The sequence below is a fragment of the Molossus molossus genome, unplaced genomic scaffold (assembly GCF_014108415.1).
Source record: "Molossus molossus isolate mMolMol1 unplaced genomic scaffold, mMolMol1.p scaffold_m16_p_17, whole genome shotgun sequence".
NCBI lineage: Eukaryota > Metazoa > Chordata > Mammalia > Chiroptera > Molossidae > Molossus > Molossus molossus.
Window position 1 is genome coordinate 37945349 of NW_023425352.1, and position 22897 is coordinate 37968245.

The 22897-nt window shown below is 34.2% G+C and overlaps 1 protein-coding gene across 2 annotated transcripts in view; it reads right to left on the reverse strand.

The window, feature by feature from the left end:
- The window catches only part of PCDH15 (protocadherin related 15), a 737327-nt gene that overhangs the window by 287966 nt on the left and 426464 nt on the right, over positions 1 to 22897 (reverse strand). For both annotated transcript variants that reach the window (XM_036264711.1, XM_036264710.1), the window contains 3 exons: positions 21403 to 21609; positions 14003 to 14137; positions 12458 to 12607 (listed from right to left, as the gene is read on the reverse strand). In XM_036264711.1, coding sequence (XP_036120604.1) covers positions 12458 to 12607; positions 14003 to 14137; positions 21403 to 21609 — 492 coding nt within the window. The remainder of the gene's footprint in view (positions 1 to 12457; positions 12608 to 14002; positions 14138 to 21402; positions 21610 to 22897) is intronic.

The window sequence follows — 22897 nt, forward strand, 5'->3', positions numbered from 1 at the left end:
TTAAAAATGGACTATCTATATTTAAAATGAAAAATCTAAAATTATAAGGATCAGAGAAGATAACAGATGAGAAAATCTTTATGAACTTAGGTCCGCAAGTTTATTTGATACAACACCAAAAGTATAATATACAAAATAATAATAATAAATTGAACTTTTTCAAATTTAAAAGCTTTTATTCTTGCAAAAACACTACTGAGAATATGAAAGACAAAACACAGAACATGAGAAAATATCAGATAAGAAACTTGCATTCATAATTTATTTTAAAAAATAAAACAATTACAAATGGTACTAAGAAGACAAACAATACAAATACATTTTGGTCAGAGCCCTGGCTGGTTTGGCTCAGCAGTTAAAGCATCATCCTAAGGGTTGCCGGTTCAATTCCCGTCACGGTATATATCTGCATTGCAGATTTGATCCCCCAGCTCTGGTCGGGGTTGTGTGGGAGGTGGCTAGTCAATGTGTCTTCCTCACATCAATGTTTCTCTCTCTATATATATATCTGTATATATATCCTCCTCTCTCCCTCCCACTCTGTCTAGAAATTAATGAAAGAATATCCTTGGGTGAGGAGTAACAAAAAAATAAATAAATGGGGATAGATATTTCACCCAAGATGGAGAAAAGGTTAATGAGAACATTAAAAAACTGCAAAACAATTAGTCATTAGGGAAATGAGAGATAAATGACTGATACTCTCCAATGATACCCAGAAACATGTAACATGAAAATGTATACCTAGGGGTTAGTGTGTTGCTATTATGACAGACCCGATGAAACCCAGAGTTATCTAAGAAATAGTCTCTAATGCCTACTCTGGTAATGAAGATGTATGTGTGAGAAAAATCTGTCTTTCTTGGGAAAGTTGAAAAAAAATCATGGGAATATTAATTGAAGTGTGTTGTGCTAAATATTTACTCTCTCTGTCTCAGCTCTATGATATACGAGATAATTTTTTATTCAGTTTTGCAGTTTCATGAAAATGAAACAAGTAGATCCATATCTCCAGGACTAAAAATTAGCAACCAAAATTTTACAATCCCAGTAAAAATGCAGACAGATTTTGCAAAGGAAGAATTTAATTTACATTTGGAAAACTTACATACACAGTTGAATGTCTCTATCAACTTTTATAAAAAGGTATAAGTAAGAGGATGAAGGGATGAAATAATCTTTCAAATATTAAAGAAATATCAGACAATTTAGGAAAAGGTATAGCTGTTAATATATTTTGCAGAGGGAATTCCAACTCCTTGTTAGATAGAAGGTATTCTGGTCAATAATAGTGTTTTAGTAAATTCACTTTTATGCGCTAGATTTTTATAGAAGTTGCTATAATGAAACTTTTAAGAAAATGTCTCAGAAATAAGTAGCAAGGGAGTAATGCATCTTGAGTGCAGATGATTTAGAAGTCAACAGAAGTTACATCTAGAAGCCACAAGGCTTCCAATGTGCTATTGCCATGAAGTCATGTTGTTGCCTGTCCCGTATTTACTCAAAATAAATAAACTTGGTGCTAGGAGAGGCCTCCGGAGTCTTTCAACATTGAAAGACTGAACCACTCCTGCTGACCAGGCAAATTGGGCAATGTATAATTTAGTCATCTCCAGCTTTATGCTCTCAGGAGCTTTAATATAAGCCTGTGATCCTTTGAAGCTAAAAACCATACTAGGCTACTGGTTACCCACCTTCTGGTCAACATATCCTAGAATATTCTAAGGTGGTGAGCACCTCAGTAGAGTAGGTAGTTGGTAAATGTATCTTTCAGGTGTATAATTCAGAAAACGGTATCAACACTGTTAACTATAGCATCATAAATTTTTTATGGACCATTAAAAGGGTTTTTGCTGGAGATAAATCTTTTATCTAAGAGTTACACTTCTTGATGAAAAGTCAAAGAATAAAACATTAACAACAAGAGTTTTCAAAGTGTTTCTTTATACGGCTTGAGAATTTGGAGCATTTGTTTCTTTCCTGTGGCAACTTCATGATCCTTTTGTAGAGGGCTGTTGAATCTCATTACTCAGACTCTGACACTGGAAACTGGAACCTTAATTGCTTTAATGCTATTGCATTCTCTCATGCTCAACTTCTACCCTCATTACCTCAAATAAAGATTTTCTCAAAGTTGGCTTCTATCAATTCCCAGATCACAGGCTTTAACCGTCAATTTAAGGACCTAGTCTGAATTACTTCCACAAGAAATCTTATATTGTATATAATGCCAGATCTAAATTATTCTGCTGTGCAGGATATTCCTTTGTTCAGTATTTGATACATAAACTGACACATAATTCAGATTTTAATTTGTGCTAGACACGAGGTTCCGAAAAATGCAGAGTGTGCAAAAAATAGAGACAGAATAATTTTTGTTGAACAGCTTGTGGTCTCGAAGAGGAGAAAAGAAAGAAAAGTATCTTTATTTTTTATTATTATTTTTTTATCTCACCTGAGGACATTTTTCCATTTTTTGTTCAGATAGAGCTGGAGGGAGAGAGAGGAAGAAAGAGAGAGGAAAAGAGAAACATCGACGTGAAAGGGACACATTGAGTGGCCGCCACCCACACAACCCAACCAGGGCCAGGACAAACTGCAACTGAGGTACATGCCCTTAGCAGGAAGGGAACCAGGATCTCTCCAGACCGCAAGCCAATGCTCTAACCACTGAGCCAAGCCGGCCCGGGCAAGAAAAGCATCTTTAATAGACATGCTAATAGAGAAGGATAAAAGAAATTTACAAAGTACAGAAAGGCCAGAATGAAAAGGGGACTAGAAGAATAAGCCAGTGCATATCTGACTTAGTAAAAGAAAAGAAAAGCTCTTATCAAGTTCCTCCCCTCTCCTGTGACAGTCATATCAGTAGCCTTGGTGCCTCATGAAATTACCTTGCCTTTGGTCTATTACATCATTTCATCCAATAACAGCATATAACACTTACTTGCCTGCCTGAGTACTAAAACATCCATACAGTCGAATAAAGTTCTAATCAACAATGAAGCCTTCCCAACTATTCTAATCCTAACAGATATTCCTCCTGACTCATGTTTCATGAACTATCACAGTATTTTAGCATGCTCCATCTAATTCAACAATTCAATAATGGTTGTGATATTTTCTGATTATTTCACTGTGAATAACATTTATCTCTTACAAAATATATGAAATTCTGTAAGGATTTTGACTATGTCTAATTTATCCTGTGTATGTTTCAGATCATCTAGTTTAGTACCAAGCATGTAACAATCTATACATTAAATTATAATTTGTCCAAGAAAATATCAAAAATAAAATTATGTGCAAATATAAGAATGTATTTACATTTTTGTAAGGTTTGTGATCTGGTATTTGCTGAAATACTAAACCACATCAAGACCTTAAATAAATGTAATTTTCCATTTTAATCATGATGTTGTTACTATTGTAATTAGCTAGTTAACAATATTAATAATAGGAAAGGAGTAAAGGAAAGGCCAGGCATTAAAAGAATGGTCAATTGGGCATCTTTACCAGGAAGATGCAACTTTGTACTCCCCAGGGACCCATGGGTCCATTCCCTGGAAATCACTGGAGGAAGAAAGATAGGTGCGTGTACAATGAAGTGGGGGTGACAGCAGGAAAGGTGTTTGACTGTCAATATAATCTGGGAACAAAGATAATTGGTCGGAGGGGCAGAGCCAGTGCAAGTCTGAGAAGATTTGGGAATATAAAATCCCCAGATAAAGAACTCTTCCTCTCGTTCCTTGGGCTTTGCTCTGGCTTCTTTGCACTTGCCTGTGTTCCCTCCATAGCCACGTGGCCCTAGAAACCACGTAGCCCAAGGTCATGCAGATCCCACATGGAATGAACTGCAGCTGGGAACATAAACCAAGCTAGTCTGATGATGGGTTGGACTGTACAAATATGGAACAGAAACTCTAGACACTGCCTTTAAGCCTAGCTCTGCTGAAGATGAAATGGAACTTTTTCCTTGATGGGACAGAGGGAGATGGGACCTCAGGGTTTTAATTTCATGCAAATAAATATCACTCATTCTCCCATCCAAGTCTTAGAAATTCCTTTTCTTGTGACATCACAGGAAGCCCATTTCCACTAGCAACAGGTGGGGACACAGAGAGCTCCCCACTGATGACAGTAATGAACACACACACTTACCACGGAGAGCAATATGATTTGACACAAAGTAAATTATCAAAAGGCATTAAAATACTACATTAAAAAACTTATCCTAAGTTTGTTTATAATGTTGGAAATTATTTTAAAAGGGATTTTAATATAAAATTTTACATGTAATATTTCTATCTCTACAAAGTACTAAATCATACCCATGGCACATAGAGATATACATGTGTAAGACAGTCAAGAATATGAATGATAATGTTTTATATAATTCATGAGAATGGTTCAATAATAATAATAACTTTGGGTGACATAATATATAAGAATTATTTGCAAAGTACAGATGTGCTAGTAGTTGATATAATAAATTTCATACTCAAAACACCCTTGTGAGTCTAGTACTATTATTTTCACCATGTTAAAGATCAGAAAAATGAGGTACAGAAGGGTAGCTACTTGTCTCCAGTCACATGGCATACAAAGGACAGAGGGGGCACAAATAGCTTATCGGGCTATAGAGTCTATTGTCCTTTATTTGGAGTCAACATCCACTCTGTCACTTAGAAACTTTGTGAATTTGGACCACATTTTTATCATTGTATTAACTCAAATTCTTTATAAAATTAGGCTTGAATAAGAAATATTTTTAAAGTAATGTCTAGCTCAAATATTGAATGTCCTGTGACAGCGTAACTAAAATACATACATCAGGATATTCACATTGAATATTTTCAATGTGAAGCACCCTCCCTCCATATTAAGACCAGTAAAAGGGTAGCCTGGTGAGGCTGTGAAGTTAGATAATATTTTGAGAAGGGTTATGGGAAGTAACATTTTGTATATGACAGAGAGAATTCTTAAGCCAAACAGAATGCATTACTTTTTCTAAATTGATTGAGAGTCTTTCAACTGAAGGAATAAGTTCAATGAGTGTTTGTTGAACCCCTGCTGTGCAGAAGTCATGGTGATAACCACTGGAGGTGAGAGATCATTAAGAGTTTCTGTCCTCAATGAATGTATAGTTCAGTAAGGTGGACACATATAGAAAGGTTAACCTTAATGCCAGGTATTGTACAATGTATGGGAAATAGAGTTGCTGGCTGGGTATGTGGGAGTACAGGTGAACAAGCCATTCATTTTGACTTGCTGGGAAAATAAAGGCTTTATTAAGAAACATTTGAACTGTGTGTTAAAGAATGAAATAGTGTACTTTGGATCAATCCTTAAAACCTGAGAGAGATGTCAATAGGCTTATAATGGCAAGGATATTCCATGCTCAAACAAGACAAAACACAACCCTGTATATGATCTCAAAGTCAATTACATAGAGGTATGTAGCCGGAAATGAGACAAAAATATTTGAACTATTACACAGACAGCCTTAACTGCATGTATAAGGACCAGACAACTCCTTGGTAGGTTTTCCAGGAGAATGGAAACCTGTTCTGACTCATTCCGAATAATCATCTATAGCGGTGCATGCAGAAATAGTGTTGTCAGTCAGAGTCTACTGTAGTAATTTACGGCAGTGCAAGGCATGGAAAAGGAAATGACACATAGATACATTTTTTTTTATCCTCACCCAAGGACATTTTTTATTCAGATAGAGCGGGAGGGGGAGAGAGGAAGAGAGAGAGAGAGAGACATTGATGTGAAAGGGACACATCTAGTAGCTGCCACCCACACGACCCAACCAGGGCTGGGGACAAACTGCAACTGAGATACATGCCCTTAGCGGGAACCAAACTCGGGTCTCTGTGGGCTGCAGGCCGACGCTCTAACTGCGGAGACAAACTGGCCAGGGCCATAGATACATTTTGAAATAGTAGTTTCAGAAACTGCACCATCATCTGGATGTATGCAGGTGAAGGGGGAAAATAAGAAGCATGAGTCTGAGGTTGCTCGCCAGAGCCTGTGTAGCCAAAGATTAATCGGGCCCTTCACAATACAGAGTCCTCCAAAGTAAACAGGACATGCCTATTTGAATCTCTGTGTGTGTCTGTATCTGTATGTTTCTTATTAGATGAAAGATAATGAATTAATTAATTTATCCTGGAAGATATCCAGTTAGAAGCACCTGTCAAAAATCCACATTGCCATGTCTAGCAGATACTGGAATGTTAGCATGATGCTCAGGTCATCACAGGGCATTTACCTTGGGGGCCATGAGAATACATAAAGGTGATGATTGAAAATTTGGGAATAGATGAAATAAGGAGGAACTACCTATTGATTTTTGGAGAATGTTAATATTTAAAGAGTGAGAACTGAACAAGGAGCCAACAACAAAGTCCCTCAGCCACCAGACAGGTAGGACGAGAACCAGGGAAGGTTCCATAAAAGGGTAAAGTTGAGTTCTGCATAGATTAGGGACTGGGAAATGCTTTTGTATTTGACCATTAGAGGCTGCATGTTAGAGCTGCTTTGTTTTATTAGATAAAATTTCTCCAAGTAACTCTACCATGAATGTTCAGATCATTTAGATAAAAATATCTCAGGGAGGAGTCCCCCATCAATATTTTTAAAGGTTCCTCAGGTAGAACTCTAATATTCAATGAGGACTGAGAACAATTGATTTAAGAGAATTGTAAAAGTTTAGGAATAGCATCTATGGAGTATGTAACTACTGCTATTAAAATCCACATCTTCAAAATATTAAAATTCTATGTCAAAATCTATATCTTCAGTATAAAGCAATTAGTTTTTCAAGAAAACTAGTAGTGTGTGAAATGAGACCTTAAGACAATAGATAATGATATCCATTAGTGTCAACCTGTAAGATTTCACCGATGGCCTGCAGAATGGTATTTCATGCTGCATACGATATGCTGCATAAACTGGAAAAAAAAAAAAATTCCCACGCGTGATAGTAATTTTCTCCTAAAAACAAGATGTGCTAATAATCTGAAGACACTTCACTGCCAGTTATGAAAGATGCCAACAGTGTTTTATGGCAGTGCCCCTCTAAGTGTGGTTCATGAGCCATACACATCTGAATCACTCTGTTTCTTTTTACAATAACCAAGTCTAAGAGATATAGATGAAGGTAGAAGACCGATTTATAACAGAATGTTTAACAAGCACCTCGCTATTTCCTATCCACTTCTAGTAGACAAGGAGAGCTGCCTCGTAATAAGAAGCTGGTGAACTCAAATAATTAAGTATTTTCTTATCACAGGCCTAGAGTCTCTCAGGGCTGCATGGAAAATGATAGATTAAAGAAGATCTGAGCCCTGGCCAGTTTGGCTCAGCAGTTGGAGCATTGGTCTACGGACCAGAGTGCCCCCCCCAAAAAAAAAAATAATTAAATAAATAAATAAATCTGATTATAATACTTAGTCTGTTACCCAGGACTCTGTAGGAGAGTTCTCATTGTCAGCTTTGTTTCAATATTTTACTTTTTTGGACATCAGATTACTAACCAAACAGGAAATGAATTGATCTTCTGTAGGGTTCATGGGGGAAGGCAGAGATGATGAAGGGTTAGGGGTGGGTGAAGCATAAGAGCCTAGTCTGTGACCCTTTTAAAAGGCATTTGCAGATCACAGTTCTGCATCATTTTAGCTGATTTTCTGTCTTGTCTCTCACTGAGAAATCTGTATTCTATAATTTCAAATCCCTTATAGAATGTTTTACAGCCACACTACTCTTCTCAACATATCAGAAATAACATTAAAAATACTAATTATGAAGCTTCATTTCTGATACTTAATTTTTTTAAATTAGAATCATAATGACACCCACAACACTCTCTCTTTATAATCTGCATAGTTCAGGAAAATATATAAAATAAGAATCTTATAAGGCAAGGCAAGATTGTTTTATAAAGAGATACAAAAGGGAAATTAACTTTTATAACCTGCAAACTCCAGAAATAAGATTTTGATCCACTAAAGCAAACATTTTTTTTTCCCCTTGAGATACAGTTTACCATATAATTGCTATTATTTTCTTAGTTATATATCCAGTTCCCTGCAGGCTGTTAATCTGAATAAACTTAATTCTATTTCCAATTATGTTCTTATAGAGATGAGAATCAGGTCTAATTGAATTAAGAACATGACAATAATTGTCATTCCTTTACCTGAGTAAACTATAATTTTGTTTCCTATGACAGAGTGCCTCAGTCAAGACACCTGTAGTTCTCTGAGTCAACCTGTCTACCAATGACTAGAAATACTGTAGTCCCCCCTTATCTGAGAGGGCTATGTTACAAGAACCCCAATGGATGCTTGAAACCTTGCACAATTTGGAATCATCATCAACTTCTTCAACTCTACTGGAAATGTGGCAGCAGCTTCTTCATCTTGAGACACAGCCTCTCCAGTAATTTTTATATTTGTCAGTCCAAAGCTATTCCCGAATCTGTGTAACCATCACTCACGTGCAGATGTGTCATCTCTTGCTGAAGTTCTTCTAGAGGCTCAATGCTTCCTGGCACAACATGCTGCCATTAATCAAAATATGTTTTCTTTTCGTGTCTTCTACCCACAATTTTTATGCTTTTTTTCATCCTAAGTACTTATCACACACTGTGTCCATAACTTTTGCAGTTTGAGGTGTCACAGCAAAACTAGCAAGAATTTATTTTTTCTCCTTCACAATTTCACAGATAGAAGATTCGTTCTTGTCTAGAATTCAGCATTCTCAGCATGCAATTTCATTTTCTTTCCTTGCTAAGGCGAGAACTTGCACCTTTTCTGGAAAAGAAGCACTGTATGCCTTCTCTTTGGCATATTCAAATACTCATTTTTATTGAACTTATTGGGGTTACATTAGTTAATAAAATTTATAGGTATATAGATTTCAAGTGTACAATTCTATGGTGTATTATCTGTATGTTGTATTGTGTGTTCACCACCCAAGTCAAGTCTCCTTTGTCAGCATTTTCCCCCTTTACTCTCTTCTGTTTGCCCTCACCCCCTTTTCCTTCTGGTAATCACCATACTGGAATTTTTGTCTATGCAGGTCTTTTGTTGTTGTTTGTTTTTGCTTTTTTTTTTTGCTTAATCCCTTCACCAAATCACTCTTGTGCTTTTGAGTCATTATTAAGTAAAGTGAGGGTTAAATCTAAGCACTGTGCTACTATTGGTCTGATAACCCAGGTGTATACTAAGTGACTAACCGGTGAGTAGCCTATATAGCGTGACTATACTAAACAAAAGATGATTTACATCTGGGCACGACAGAGCAGAAGGGCACAAGATTTCCTCAGGATCCTCAGAATGAAGCACAATTTGAATCTCATAAATTGTTTATGTTTAGATTTTCTATTTAATATATTTTGACCATGGCTGGTACCAGGTAACCAAACCTGGAGAAAGCTAAACCACAGGAAAGCAGGGACTACTGTAAAGGCCAGTGCATTTACAGCTTCCCATTCATTCCTATCTACTTGTCTGCAAGTCTTTCCTTCTTTTATCTTCATATAAACATTTACTAAGTATCTACTATTTTAAGTCTCTATTATATGCCAGGCATTATTGATACTGATGCTGTGAATACAGAATAAACAAATTACATATCTGCTCTCAAGACAAATGAAAAGAGGTGATTTTGTCAGTACAACAGAGGCCATAACTGAGCTATAAATCAATGTACTGCGCCTGTTTGAAAACTATTTCTGAATACCACACATACAGCAGAGGATACTCACACATGAGATGCGTTTTCAAGGTGAATTTCCAACACCCAGGCTATAATGTCACCCCTTTCTATATCATTCATGAAAGCATATCTTAATGTAATAAAATATAGCACCCAATAATTCCTAATTAATATTAACAGTTATATCATGAAAATTCTGTAATAATTCATTCTTTGAATAAATATTTACTGCATGGTTAATATGCCTGACGTGCTCACAAACAAGACAGACAGCTAAGGATAGCTTGAGATTTTAGTTCGGGTGGGGGAAGATAATTCAGTTGGTCATAGTGCTTGGGCAGGATGAGATACGCTAAGTTACAGAGAATGTATGTGTGAGTGGGGTCTGTGTGTGTGCTAAGAGGCTATCGACACTAAGCTGTTAGGGAAGTTTTCTCTGAGGAGGTGACCTTTTGAATCGAGTCTCGAATGATCAAAGTGAGTTAGCCTTGTAAAATCTAGGGTAAGGAAAGTGTTCTTGATTAACAAAAAATTGTGCACTAAAGTCATCAGGCATATTTATAAATATTTCTTTTCAGATATCTCACACTGATGAAGACAGACCACTGTATCAGTGTCTACAAAATACTCGTTTGTTACTGGAAGAATGACTGGGAACTGGCTACAGAAAACTACTAAGAATGCCTCCTTAGCAGAAAAAGAATCAAATGATAAGAGAAAGTAATTAAGCCGTAAATAGAAGGGAAAGAGATCCAGGTAGAGAAGATAATTTGAGAAAATGAGGAAGAGCAGGGCACATTCTAGTAGTGATACAGTGAGCAGGACTGAAGTATATGTTTAGGAAGAGGGGCCCAGAGATGAAGTTGGAGAGAAAAACAAGAACCATAACATAAAGACTGAAGTATATGGTTGAGGCTTTTGGACTGCTTTTTAAATATTCTGAATGTTTCATCTAGTACTAAAAATATAGAAATATAAATTTATTTATTATATAATATAGTGTTATATGCTATTATGTATTGTATTATATTATATATTATGATATACTATATATTATAAATAAAATTTAGTAATGATTTGGAGCCATTCAGATACTCTGAAAAGTATATTGAATCATGGGCTTTCCTGGCCTGAGAGTAATTTAAAGTTACTAACTCTAACTCTCAGATTTAGAGGAAAATCTATCAGTGGTTTTTATGAGGCTTGACCACCGAAACCATTATTTTAATTTTTTATTTAAAAGTTTTATTTACTGATTTGAGAGAGAGAGAGAGAGAAACATCGATTTTGGGTGTTCCATTTATTTATATATTAATTGGTACATTCTTGTATGTGCCCTGACCAGAGATCGAACCTGCAACCTTGGCATGTTGGGACGATGCTCTAACCAACTAAGCTACCTGGCCAGGGCCCCGACAACTGAACCCTTAAAATTAATCTTTTAAATGGTGAGGTTGATTATTTAAGTATTGCTTATAGAGCTTTAGCTGCAGGAAAGCTGACGTGAATCTTAATTGTATTTTTAAACACCTCACTAGATAATTTTGATGTACTGCCAGTTTAGCAAGTGCGAGAGATACCTGTTCCCCAGATTTCTAAAATTCCTCAAGGAAGAATATTATTATTTCTTTATAATTACTATAAATAGAATACTCAGGATACAAAAATATTATTTTCAGGTAACTTACAATTCATTTAAATGAGTAAGCACAGTTAATGATAAAAATAATTCCCCTGGCTGGCGTGGCTCAGTTGGCTGGGTACCACCCCGTGCATAGAAAGGTTGCCAGTTAGATTCCCAGTGAGGGCACTGGATCAAGTTGTGGTCTTGATCCCTGGTGGGGTGTATGCAGGAGGCAGAGCCAACTGATATTTCATTCTCACATCAATGTTTCTCTCTCGTCCTTTTTCCTTTCCTCTCTCTCTAAACTATCTTTTAAAAAAATAACACAGTTCAAGGATAAAGATTTTTCCGAACTTCTTTGTTTTCAAAGATACCATTTACTATGTAATCTTAATCTTTCCTGTTGTAATGCATGATTCCATTTTATGTCCAAGTAACTGATGTCTAACAGTATTTTCTGCCAATTTAACTCAGTCCTTTGTATTTACACCAAAGGAAATGTAACCATTTCTAAATAGCTCTATATAATTTAAAGTGTTAAACCACATGTAAATATTTGAAATTTCAGTATATTAAATATAGTCATTACATTAATTAATTATATTCCATATACTAAATTTTTTTAAAAAGTATTTTTTCTTTATTGATTTTAGAGAGGAAAGGAAGGGAGAAAGAGATAGAAACATTGATGAGAGAGAACACTGACTGGTCACCCTCTGCATGCCCCTCACTGGGGACCTGGCCCACAACCTGGGCATGTGCTCTGACCAGGAATCGAACTGGAAACCTCTTGGTGCATGGGTTGAGGTTCAGCCAGTGAGCCACACTGGCCAGGTCCTTACACTAAATTTTAAGAAAATCAAGTATATATAGGTTAACTGGCTATGTTTGCATCTATTGTCTAGTTAATTCTACTTTAAATGCATACAGATAAAATGTTATATAATAAGTAAGCATATACTTAAATATTTTAAAGCCACATTATGCCATACAATAAGTCTGAAATTCATTTCCATTTCTTAAGCAATTTCCCAAACAACGCATTATGTGATGCCCATGAACATGACTGTTTGGAGGATATCCTCATATTATATGGGTCATTACCTGTATCACACTATCCCCTGGGCTCATGTCTGTGTAAACATAGACGTCATAGGATATTTCAGGGAAGGTTGGAGTGTTATCATTTGCATCCATCACCCGAATATTGACAGTAACTGGACTGCTTTCTTGCACACCATCAAAGGCTGTAATCTTTGGGGGTAGAAAAATACATTTAATATAGAAGTTGTACAAACATATACAGTACAGAATTCACTCTTACATTTTAAGTTTGCTATATGTAATTTACACTTTTAAAAGGGTACTAATGTGTCTTGTCAATAAAAGAAAGTAGTAAAACTATAATACTAGACCTAATCAAAATATTTTAATGGCCTAAGAAGCAATTATAGAGGATTCTGTCTTATTTTAATGTATTTAATGCCAAGTACCTTTTAAATAAGCTGATATGTCAAATGTCATAGAGGTTTGAAGTGGGCCAATAACATTGCTGATTCTTCGGAGTCAGCTACTATTTAATTTAATTTTAATTAATAGAAAAATATTCTCCACTTCTATGTATTTTTTATACAATTTAATAGTTGCTTTTAGTCATCAAACTTATATCAGTCAAGAAAGTAGTTGCCCTAGATATGTAATATCTCTTCACATAATGGCTATTTTAAGAGACTCGGCATTAATTAATGATAATATTTTAATTAATACTTTAAGAAGGTTTGACAAAAAAATTAGTGCTGCACCACTACTCTCCTTGTTCTGAAAGACTTCTGAAATCCACTCTGTATCAAGGTTTTCACTGTCAGTTTGGGTTTTCTGGAAGCTCTGGTTTAAGGTGTTCTGCTGTGCAGACTTCTCCAGAAAAAGTCCCATATAAGTCCTAAAACCAATAATTTTCTATCACCTGAATAAAATCTAGTTCAGAAATTTGGATTCACAATTTTAATAACCCTTCCTTTTTTCCTTGATTAACCCAACCTAAGATTTCTCCATCTCAGGAGTACTGGTATTTGAGCCACATGATTCTTTGCTGGGGGACGGGAACGCTGTCCTGTGTCTTGTGAGGTCATTATAAGATGTTAAGCAGCATTCTTGCTATCTACCCATCAGATGTCAAAAGCTTGCCCTCACAGTAGTGACAACTAGAAATGTCTAGAAATTGCTAAATGTTCCCGGGAAGGAAGGGAGGAGACACGGTGGCGAGGGAGGTGCAAGCATCATCTCCAGTTGAGAATCACTGGCCTAATCCTATGAAAAATAAAAAATGCAACAGCAAAATAAAATAATTTACATGGTGGATTCTAGTTTCTACTACCTCAATTTAAGTCACTCATGCGTGCATGATGAATGAAATTCTCTTATTTTTGTTTTCATCTCAAAAATTAAATTTTTGGAAAGAACGGTCATACCACTAAACAAACTTACAAACAGAAAGAGGAGATATCCATTTGAAGTAGTTTTTATTGTTGATAGTCCCCATGATATTATTTGAAAATATTACATTTTTCTTTCAAATAATTGACCTTTCTGCTTTCCACGGACGTCACTTTCTGTTACATACAAATACACAAAAATCAAAAATCTCTTTACCGAAAAGATGTAAGTTTGCTGTTCCTCCCTGTCCACTGGCTGGAGTAAGGTGAGGAAGCGGGTGATTCCAGTGGGCGTGACGGTGAACACGGAGGTGTAATCATTCAGGAAAAGGTGAAGCTCTGGGTCTTTTGTCTTGGGGGGAAAAAAAAAAAGGTCAATATTTAAAATGTGGAATAATTGATACAGCTTTAATTTATTACCTGAAATTAAATTTTTTAAATGTATTACAAAATAAGCATAAGTGTATTAAGGATTTCTAAAAAGAAAAAGAGATTTCACTAAATATTTACTGATAATGAAGCTAAACTTCCCAAAAGACAATGATAAATTTTGTGAAAAACAAAGAATAAGTACTAACAAAATGAATGTGAATAAAAGGAGAGAGTAGAAAACAATACAATTGAATATATTCTTATTTTTATTTCATATCAATATTTTCCAGAATTTCATTGGGCTCAAAATATAAGAACTACAAACAAACAAAAAAATTAGAGCACAGAGTTTTAGCTATATTAATATGCACATATGCATATTACTATACTGTTTCCATGTTTAAAATAAATACAAATAAAATTAGTTATGTATAATTTATTACCTATAAATATCATGCTTTTAATATCTTAATTTAATGCTGCAAAGACTCTCCAAGGGAAAACATATTTATTTTAATTAAAATATTTCAGATGATTAGATCAAAAATATATGAATGTACACATGTGTCTGATAAAAGAGTCTAAAAAAATTTGACTACATAAACAAGAGTGATTGCAAAAGTTCAAAGGGGAGATAATTAACTAAGAATTGGAAACCCTTCACAATCTGATCGCCATCCTTGTAAGGTAAGGTATTAAGCTCCACAGCACAGAGACAGAACAGAGGTGTAAAGTAGGGCAGCTTGAACTGGTGTCTCCACAGAGATATAGGAAGGCAGTCAGGGCAAATAAAAAGGGGATATTGTGTGAGTGGACTGATCAACAAGGCTATTAAAGCAGCAAAAAGGGATGATCCTGGAAGATAAGTTGTTTTTATAGATTATGGCAACTTTAAAATTATTACGCATAAAATAATATGTCAGAATTTAATATCATAGCTTACTTTTCTAAATATGGTATCAAGAGCTGAGGGACAGAGAAGAGAGCTTGGAATCATTAAAACACTAGCTAATTTGAGAAAAAATAGAACTCACGTTAAAAAAAATTTAAGTAAAGATGAGAAGTTGAAATGCATAGTGCTACATTAAAAAGTGGGTATAATTTAATCTACAATATATTTTATGTATCTTATATTTCAATAAGTGTTTATTTCAAATAACTGAAATGAATGGTTTTATTTGAACCTCACACAAATTGTGTATTCCTAATATCTCATTATGAGCTGTTATTTAGATATCTCATAATAACTTCTGTGTTCATGAGTTTGATGTAAGGTCAGTGTGATCCATTTATTCCAGAATAACACAAAATTAATACTATGGAAAATTTCCATTGGTCTAGTTATAAAAGAATCAAAGTTGTTAAGAGATGTAAAAAGTCAAGATTTACACTAATACTTTCAAAAAGGCACTTCATTGCTTTTATTTCAATGGCATGAGTCAAATTGCTCAGCATGGCTAGAAAGTGGGGCATTTGGATTAATTAAATAAATTAGTAAGTTAAATTATTTTTTTAGAAAATAAAATTATAAATAATATCAAATAAACATATTTTGAATCACATTTTGAGGATTCTTCTTATTTTGTTATACTCTGGTCAATTATATAAAATTTTATTATTAATAAAAACTAAGTAAGCTTGAGTACCATTCTTTAGTGTTCATTCTTCATTTTTACAAGAATCACGAGGTTTACGAATCCATAGGTTATTTTCTGTTCTCTGAATGTAGCAATAATCATGAGCACGAATACAGCAAGGACAGCCTCCTTTTTTCGTACCTGTATGCTGTTAGCAATACAAGCTGAGCAAGTTTTGCTAGGTGACTTGCTTACCAAATATTCACTCCTATCGCTTTATTCAAATTCTTCACTCATTCTCTACTTTCTTTATGACTAATCCTCTTTCACTTAATTCTCGTCCATCAATTGTAGCTTGTTAGTAAATTTGTTAGATATATTTATTCACATACTCACTACATATTTTCAGCATTTTTTAAATGTCAGGTGTTATAAGGAAATACTGTAATGTGCGTTGAATTGTGAACCAGTATATACACACATGACTGTGTTCTAATATAGTTGTGTGAAAATAAGACCGTTCATGTCTTATTTTGAAAGACACAGATTTTCTTTGTCAAATACTTCCTATTTGAAGATGATATAAATACCAGGACTCCATAAACAGACTCTCATAATTGATCAACAGAAACATTAAAGACTTTCGATAATTTAATTGTCCCCATTTTTTGAATCCTTTTATAATAATAGCTAGAGACTAAAATAGCATTTCTAAGAATTGAAGCTTATTTGGTTTATGTAAAGAAGAGCATAATACATCAAGCCGGCACATGGCATATTTAGTACATTCTAATCTGTTCTGCATAATTAATCTCTGATTAAAATATAGCTTTTGAATATTATGAATATTTAAAATAGTAACCTTTTCATATCTATATATTGCATACATAAATGCTATTCATGAATATTTGTGCATTTCATTAAGTACAAAAATTTAAGAAGGCAAATTTGGAAATGTTCAGCCAATTATCACTCAAATTTAATGTTTTAGATTGATTTGTAAAGATAATACTAATTTCAGGTATGGTATATTGTGAGTATAATGGACAGATAATGCTCTGACTTAATATTCTTATGGGGATAATAAATTTTATGTAGTCCTGTGTCTAAATATTTATTTAAAATAAATATTAGTTTCCAAAATCAGTATGTGCACACAAGGCTGATTAATAAATGCTCTTTTTCCCCTGACATATTTTACTCTAAGGTATACATTTAGTATATAATAAAAGTATGACATACTACTTCACTGATCTGTGTATTATTTTCTGGAGGGTAAAATGAACTCATATTCACTCACAGCACACAAAAATATAAATGCAAAGGTAAACACATCTACAGTGAAAAGGTAAACAACGATATAAATGTTCATAATTTAAATTCCATCATATACAGTAGGAGAAATACGCTTTAATATGGAAAGTCTACTGCATTTGAAATCAATTTTCATTTTCCACTGGGCACCAAAATATATCACACACACACAAGATTATATGCATCTTCATATATATGCACATAGAACACTGAAATGTATTTATATGCACATATATACATATGCATAACTATGTGCACACAAAAGTTACAAAGTATAAGACAAAAATGAAAAAACATTTAATTTTATCTGCCAATTTGAATCAGTTGATGGTAATTTTCTGAAGTCCCTTGTTCAAAAGGGTTCAACCCCAAGCTTAGAAGCTTCAGAAAGAATGCAGTGATGAGTTATCAATGTTTATCATGGACTAAAAGAACATTAAATAATTAAATAATCTTTAAGTCGCATGCAATTTGGATTCTACACAATTTTATACTACTATAACCAATAATATATTTAAATTATACCTATATACATATGCATTTAAAGTAGTTAGAGATGTTTTTATAGATGATAATGAGTAACAGCCTACTTATTTTAGTAGAACAGAAAGAGAACAAGAAATTGAACCACAGCAATTAAGAAAAGAAAAAACACAAAATCAACACCTAGTACCTACAGGAACTCCACCAGGTGGAACCTATGTGAAAATTAAACATAAAATAAAAAATATAAATATAAATGACCACAAACAAAGATATGCCATACATGTGTACACTAATAAAGCAAACAACAACAACAAAAAACAAAATAAATAAGCAACAACAACAAAACCCTACCTTTTCTAGTACATTTAAGCTAACAACTTTTTACAAGGACTATTTTATTCCTTAGTATTTTGAAAAAAATATATAACATACATTATAGCATAACCATATTTGTAAGACATTTAAGTGCATTATATCTTTAAGATTGTATTGTGCCCTGTGATTCAGTTGGTTGAGCACCAAGAGGTTGCTGGTTCGCCTTCAGGGCACATGCCCTGGTTGCAGAATGGACCCCCAGTAGGGGGTGTGCAGGAGGTACCCTATAGATTTTTCTCTCTCATAGATGTTTCTATCTCTCTCTCCCTTTCTCTCTAAAATCAATAAAAACATATTTTAAAAATAGTATATTGTATTAAATTTCAAAGATAGCTTTATTTTGAAATATAACACTCTATTCAGGGATGTGTATTGACATGAAACTGTAAGTAAATCAATGCCTTTCAATAAGTATGAGTTCTGTTTAGCATTATTTCTTGTTATTTTTCATAGCCAAAATTAAATAATCAACTTTTAGCAGTTCTGCACTAAAAACCTACGGGTCTCAGATATTTCTCTTAAAAATCTTGTGCATTACCTGTTCCACCTATATTCTAGACTATTTTAAAGTTATGAAGATGACTTAAAACCATTTGATTATGGTTCTTATATATGTGTTTATATCTATGTATCTGTAGAAAAGAAACATCAGTAAAATATAGTTCCCTTTTTTAGTTTTACTGTGACCCTTTAGATTCCTTTTGACTCAAAATATACACTGCCAATAACACCACAACTCATCAATCTCTGCTATTATTTCTTAAAACTTTGTCTTACTTTCCACAGATTTGAAGGCAGGAACACCACTTAATTTTTGATGAATAAATCCATCTTTGGTCTCTTTTTGGCATTTGCCTTTTGGCATGGCTGCTCTTGAAACAACTCAGGAGAGCCAACTCCTGCTGTGACAACTTCTCTTTTCATGTCTGATGCTTATTCTCCATTTCTGTTGCTGACACCTTCATGCTATGAATTGTCTCTCTATATATGCTTAAACCCTTTAACCCTATTCTGATTAATTTCACTAATTCTGACTCAAAATCAGAAGAATTTACCAAGAATTTTTTGCTGAGACGTGAGCTTCTATTTTGGTAACTTAGATCTTTAAATAACCTCCTAATGACCATCTTTTATTTAAGTATTTGACCTGGAAAAAGAGATGATTTGAAAGGGCATAAACATATCTTGAAACATATTAATAACCATTTGTAGATTTATTCTGTGTGCTTTCAAATGGGAGATATAAGGCATAATGGATGTTACAAGAAGATTAGTTTTCACTCAGTATGAAGAGCTTACTAAGAATTAGTTGCCCAATCAAGAAATAGGCTATATTATGAAACAGGTAATTCAATATTATTAGAAATTTTGAAGCATATGTTAGACATCCTCATTCTATAAGCTTATTTAAATTATAGGTATATAGAAGCTATATGTAATATTTTAGAAAGCTTTGTCCCTTGAGGATTAGATACACTTACTCACTTTCTGGGCATCTAATGAGAGTCATTCACTGTATGTAATTTTAGAAAATGGTTGGGCTTAAATCATAAACAAGTAGCCAGATACACATTATTTAATTACTTGACATTTGTATACAACATATTAATCATGCCACTATCCCTATACATGGTATCATCTCGGGAAAATGTTCTCTCCAAGCCCTTTCCCACCAGCACCAAATAAAGGAACAGGCCAAGGAATCAATGATTGCTACCACATACCTTTTGGATTACTGGTGATCAAATAAAATCAGGGAAATTTTTTTATGGTCTATCTCATATATTTTATTTGAATTTTTTATTAAATTTATTGGGGTAACATTGGTTAATATGATCATATAGGTTTCAGGAGTGGATTTTTATTTTACAAGATCTGTATATGTACCATATGCTCACCACCCAAATTCAAATCATCTTGTCTCACAGTATTACAGAGCTAGAGCTATTGCATGGTACAACCAGAAATCAGACCCAGGGCTGACTAACTCCAAAGTATAAACTCTGAAGGACCACAACATGCTGTCCCACCCCTTTGAAACAGCTCAAAGCATTTAAGGGCTTAACTGGCATTAAATCTCCACCAGTAGAATTCTAGGTAGTGTTTTCCAAAGATTTTAGACCCAGGAGTATCCCTCACCCCACCTCAAGCAACACCCTGCAGTCCTTTATAGCATCACTTAGAACACAATTTTAACAATTTTTTTTTTCTAGAAGGAGAAAAAAAATATATGAAAATGCCCTCTTAATTTCCTAAACTGAGGATAAAGCTCCATGTAATGAGATTTCACGGGCATTCTAGAGCTGTGTTGTCTAATAAGTGACATGACTATTTGAATATAAACCAATTAAAGTTAAGCAAAATGTTAAAATTATGTTTTCAGCCTAGTTACATTTCAAGTGCCCCATAGCCACACATGCTATCATATGGAACAGCATAGCTGCAGGATATTTCTCTCATCACAAAAGGTCTATTGTGCAACACTTTTGGAGAGGGGGACATTGCTGATCAGGAATTTTTGAGATGCAAGGGACAGAAAACATGGTATGTATGTTTTAAAAAATCTACATTGAAAAATGCTATAGTGATCACAGAATCAAAAAGAAATATCTTTAGGATTAGTATCACTTTGGTGGAATCATAACCTTAAAAAAAAAAAAAAAACAAGGCCAGTACCCAACAGGACTCTTCTTTGTGTGACTGTCAGCCTTCATTCTCTCACAGTGATAATGGATTTTCTCCATGAACTCAGCCAACTTGGCTATAATGGCTTCAGGTTCATTTCCACATTTTAAATCAATGATGCTAAAGTCTATCAGCTCCACTTTATTTTCTCTTTCATTTCTTGGGAGGACTCTGACGGGCATGATATAGATTTTCTGTCCACTATTCAAAGCAATTATTCTAGCTAAAGTGGTAAAATACTATGATCTACCCTGTCAGGACCACTTGGCACTTACATGGCTGGTGTCAGTACCATGGAAACAGAGGACAATGATGTGGAGGAATGGAGGAGATTTAGCATCAACACAGCCACTGCCGAAAGTGTAAGCGAGTCAGCTGCCCCCAAAGGTTTTTTACTTGAATAACTTATCATCAGAAAAGTCCCCCAAGTCCCATTCCAGGGCTGCCAGCATGATTTTTTATACTCATTGAGTAGTGCCATTATTTTTCCCTATTAGTAATTACATAAACTGTTTTTAACCCATATTTATAAATAAGAGTGCCCTGATAATTTAGCAAACTACAAAAGAAACATTCATTTTTTCCCCTCATATATCTGTAATCTGTAAACAGGAAAAACAGCTGCTGAATTCAAACACACTTTTTAAATATTATCTTCGATACATAATTAAATTACTACAATACGACCTCATTGAACCTTGTTCTCTATTCTATAGCTCATGTAACCATGTTTTTGTAATATTTCCTATGGACATCAGTACAGCAAGAGATGTGTTAACAAAATGAGCAAAATTTATATGTAACTTACGTCTTCTATATCCTTGTCTAGAGCCACAATTCTTAGCGGGGAGGTCAAATTCACACTGTCAGAAATCGTCGATCCCACTGGAGCAGATTCCAGGATATAGCCTTGATAGCTGGGCATTGTGAAATATGGGCCCTGATTGTTTTCATCCAGTATTTCAATATGCAGACTGGCAAAAGCAGGAAGAGGATGACCATTGTCCTGTTCAGCCTAGAAAAAAATATAAAAGGTGATTAAAAAATTCTAGGTTATGGGATCCTTCTGAGTGCTAACCTTTATACTATACAGGGAATCTCTCGTGAACTGGTATCATTACAGAAAGAAGAAATACTTCAGAGAGGCCTAGAAAACATAAACAAGAAAATGGTTTCATCAATTTTTTTGTCTCCGGTCCTCAAAATCAGAGCATATTACAAAAAGGATAGCAATAATCACTGTGATTATTATTTTAGGTGTCACTCCATATTGTTAGAAGAGATAACTGCTTACATACGTTTAGAAAATAGAGAAGTGAAGATATTTCTGTGAATGCTGATGGAATATTTAAATAAAAGACAGAAAAGGACTCATTACTCAAAGTCTTATACTTATTTTTGTCTGTTTTATGTCTTCTCATTCCACACTAATGATTAAATCTCCAAATATTTAATAATTCTATATAAAATTAAATGATTTAAGTCATATTTGAGGAGGTCTCAAAAGGATCACATAAGGAACAGAGATAATGTCAATACAATATTTTTAGTACCTATAGAATTTCAAATATATTTAACAAGAAAATTATTGAGGTAAAATTAATATTTAGTCCTGGCCAGTTTAACTTAGTGGTTAGCATGTTGGCTTGTGGACTGAAGTGTCATGGTTTAGATTCCCAGTCAAGGGCAAATATCTGGGTTGCAGGTCTGTTCCCCAGCCCTGGTTGGAGTCTTGCTGGAGTTAACCAATCAATGTGTCTCTCTCACATCATTGTTTCTCTCACTCCCTCCCTCCTTTCCACTCTGTCTAAAAATCAAATGAAAAATATCCTTTGGTGAAGATTAAATATATATATAAATATATATAAATATATATAGTCTCCTAATTGTCATTTAGCATTTTCATCTCTTAAGAGGGTAGGTAACAATCACAGTGATGTTTGCAAGTACCGGTGACTGTGCACCAAGAAAAATCACAATATATTTTCACTTTATATTATTATTAATATTAAAGATATTAAAAATATTATTTATGCAAATTACTAAAGTAAATTTGTGTTAATTAATAAACTCATTGTGAAATAGTGTTATATAAAGCATTGTAAAAAAGCTAACTTTTGTTTTTTAGTGTTTCGATAACTCTATTTCAATATATCAGAATTCCATTTTAAGGTTACATAGTTTACTTTATTCATTTAAATTTTCTTGGTAGCAGACTGCCAAAGTGGTCCAGTTCACAAAATGTTTATGATCTCTGCACCTAAGGACAACTTATTGAAGTAATGTGTAGCCTTTTCTAGAAC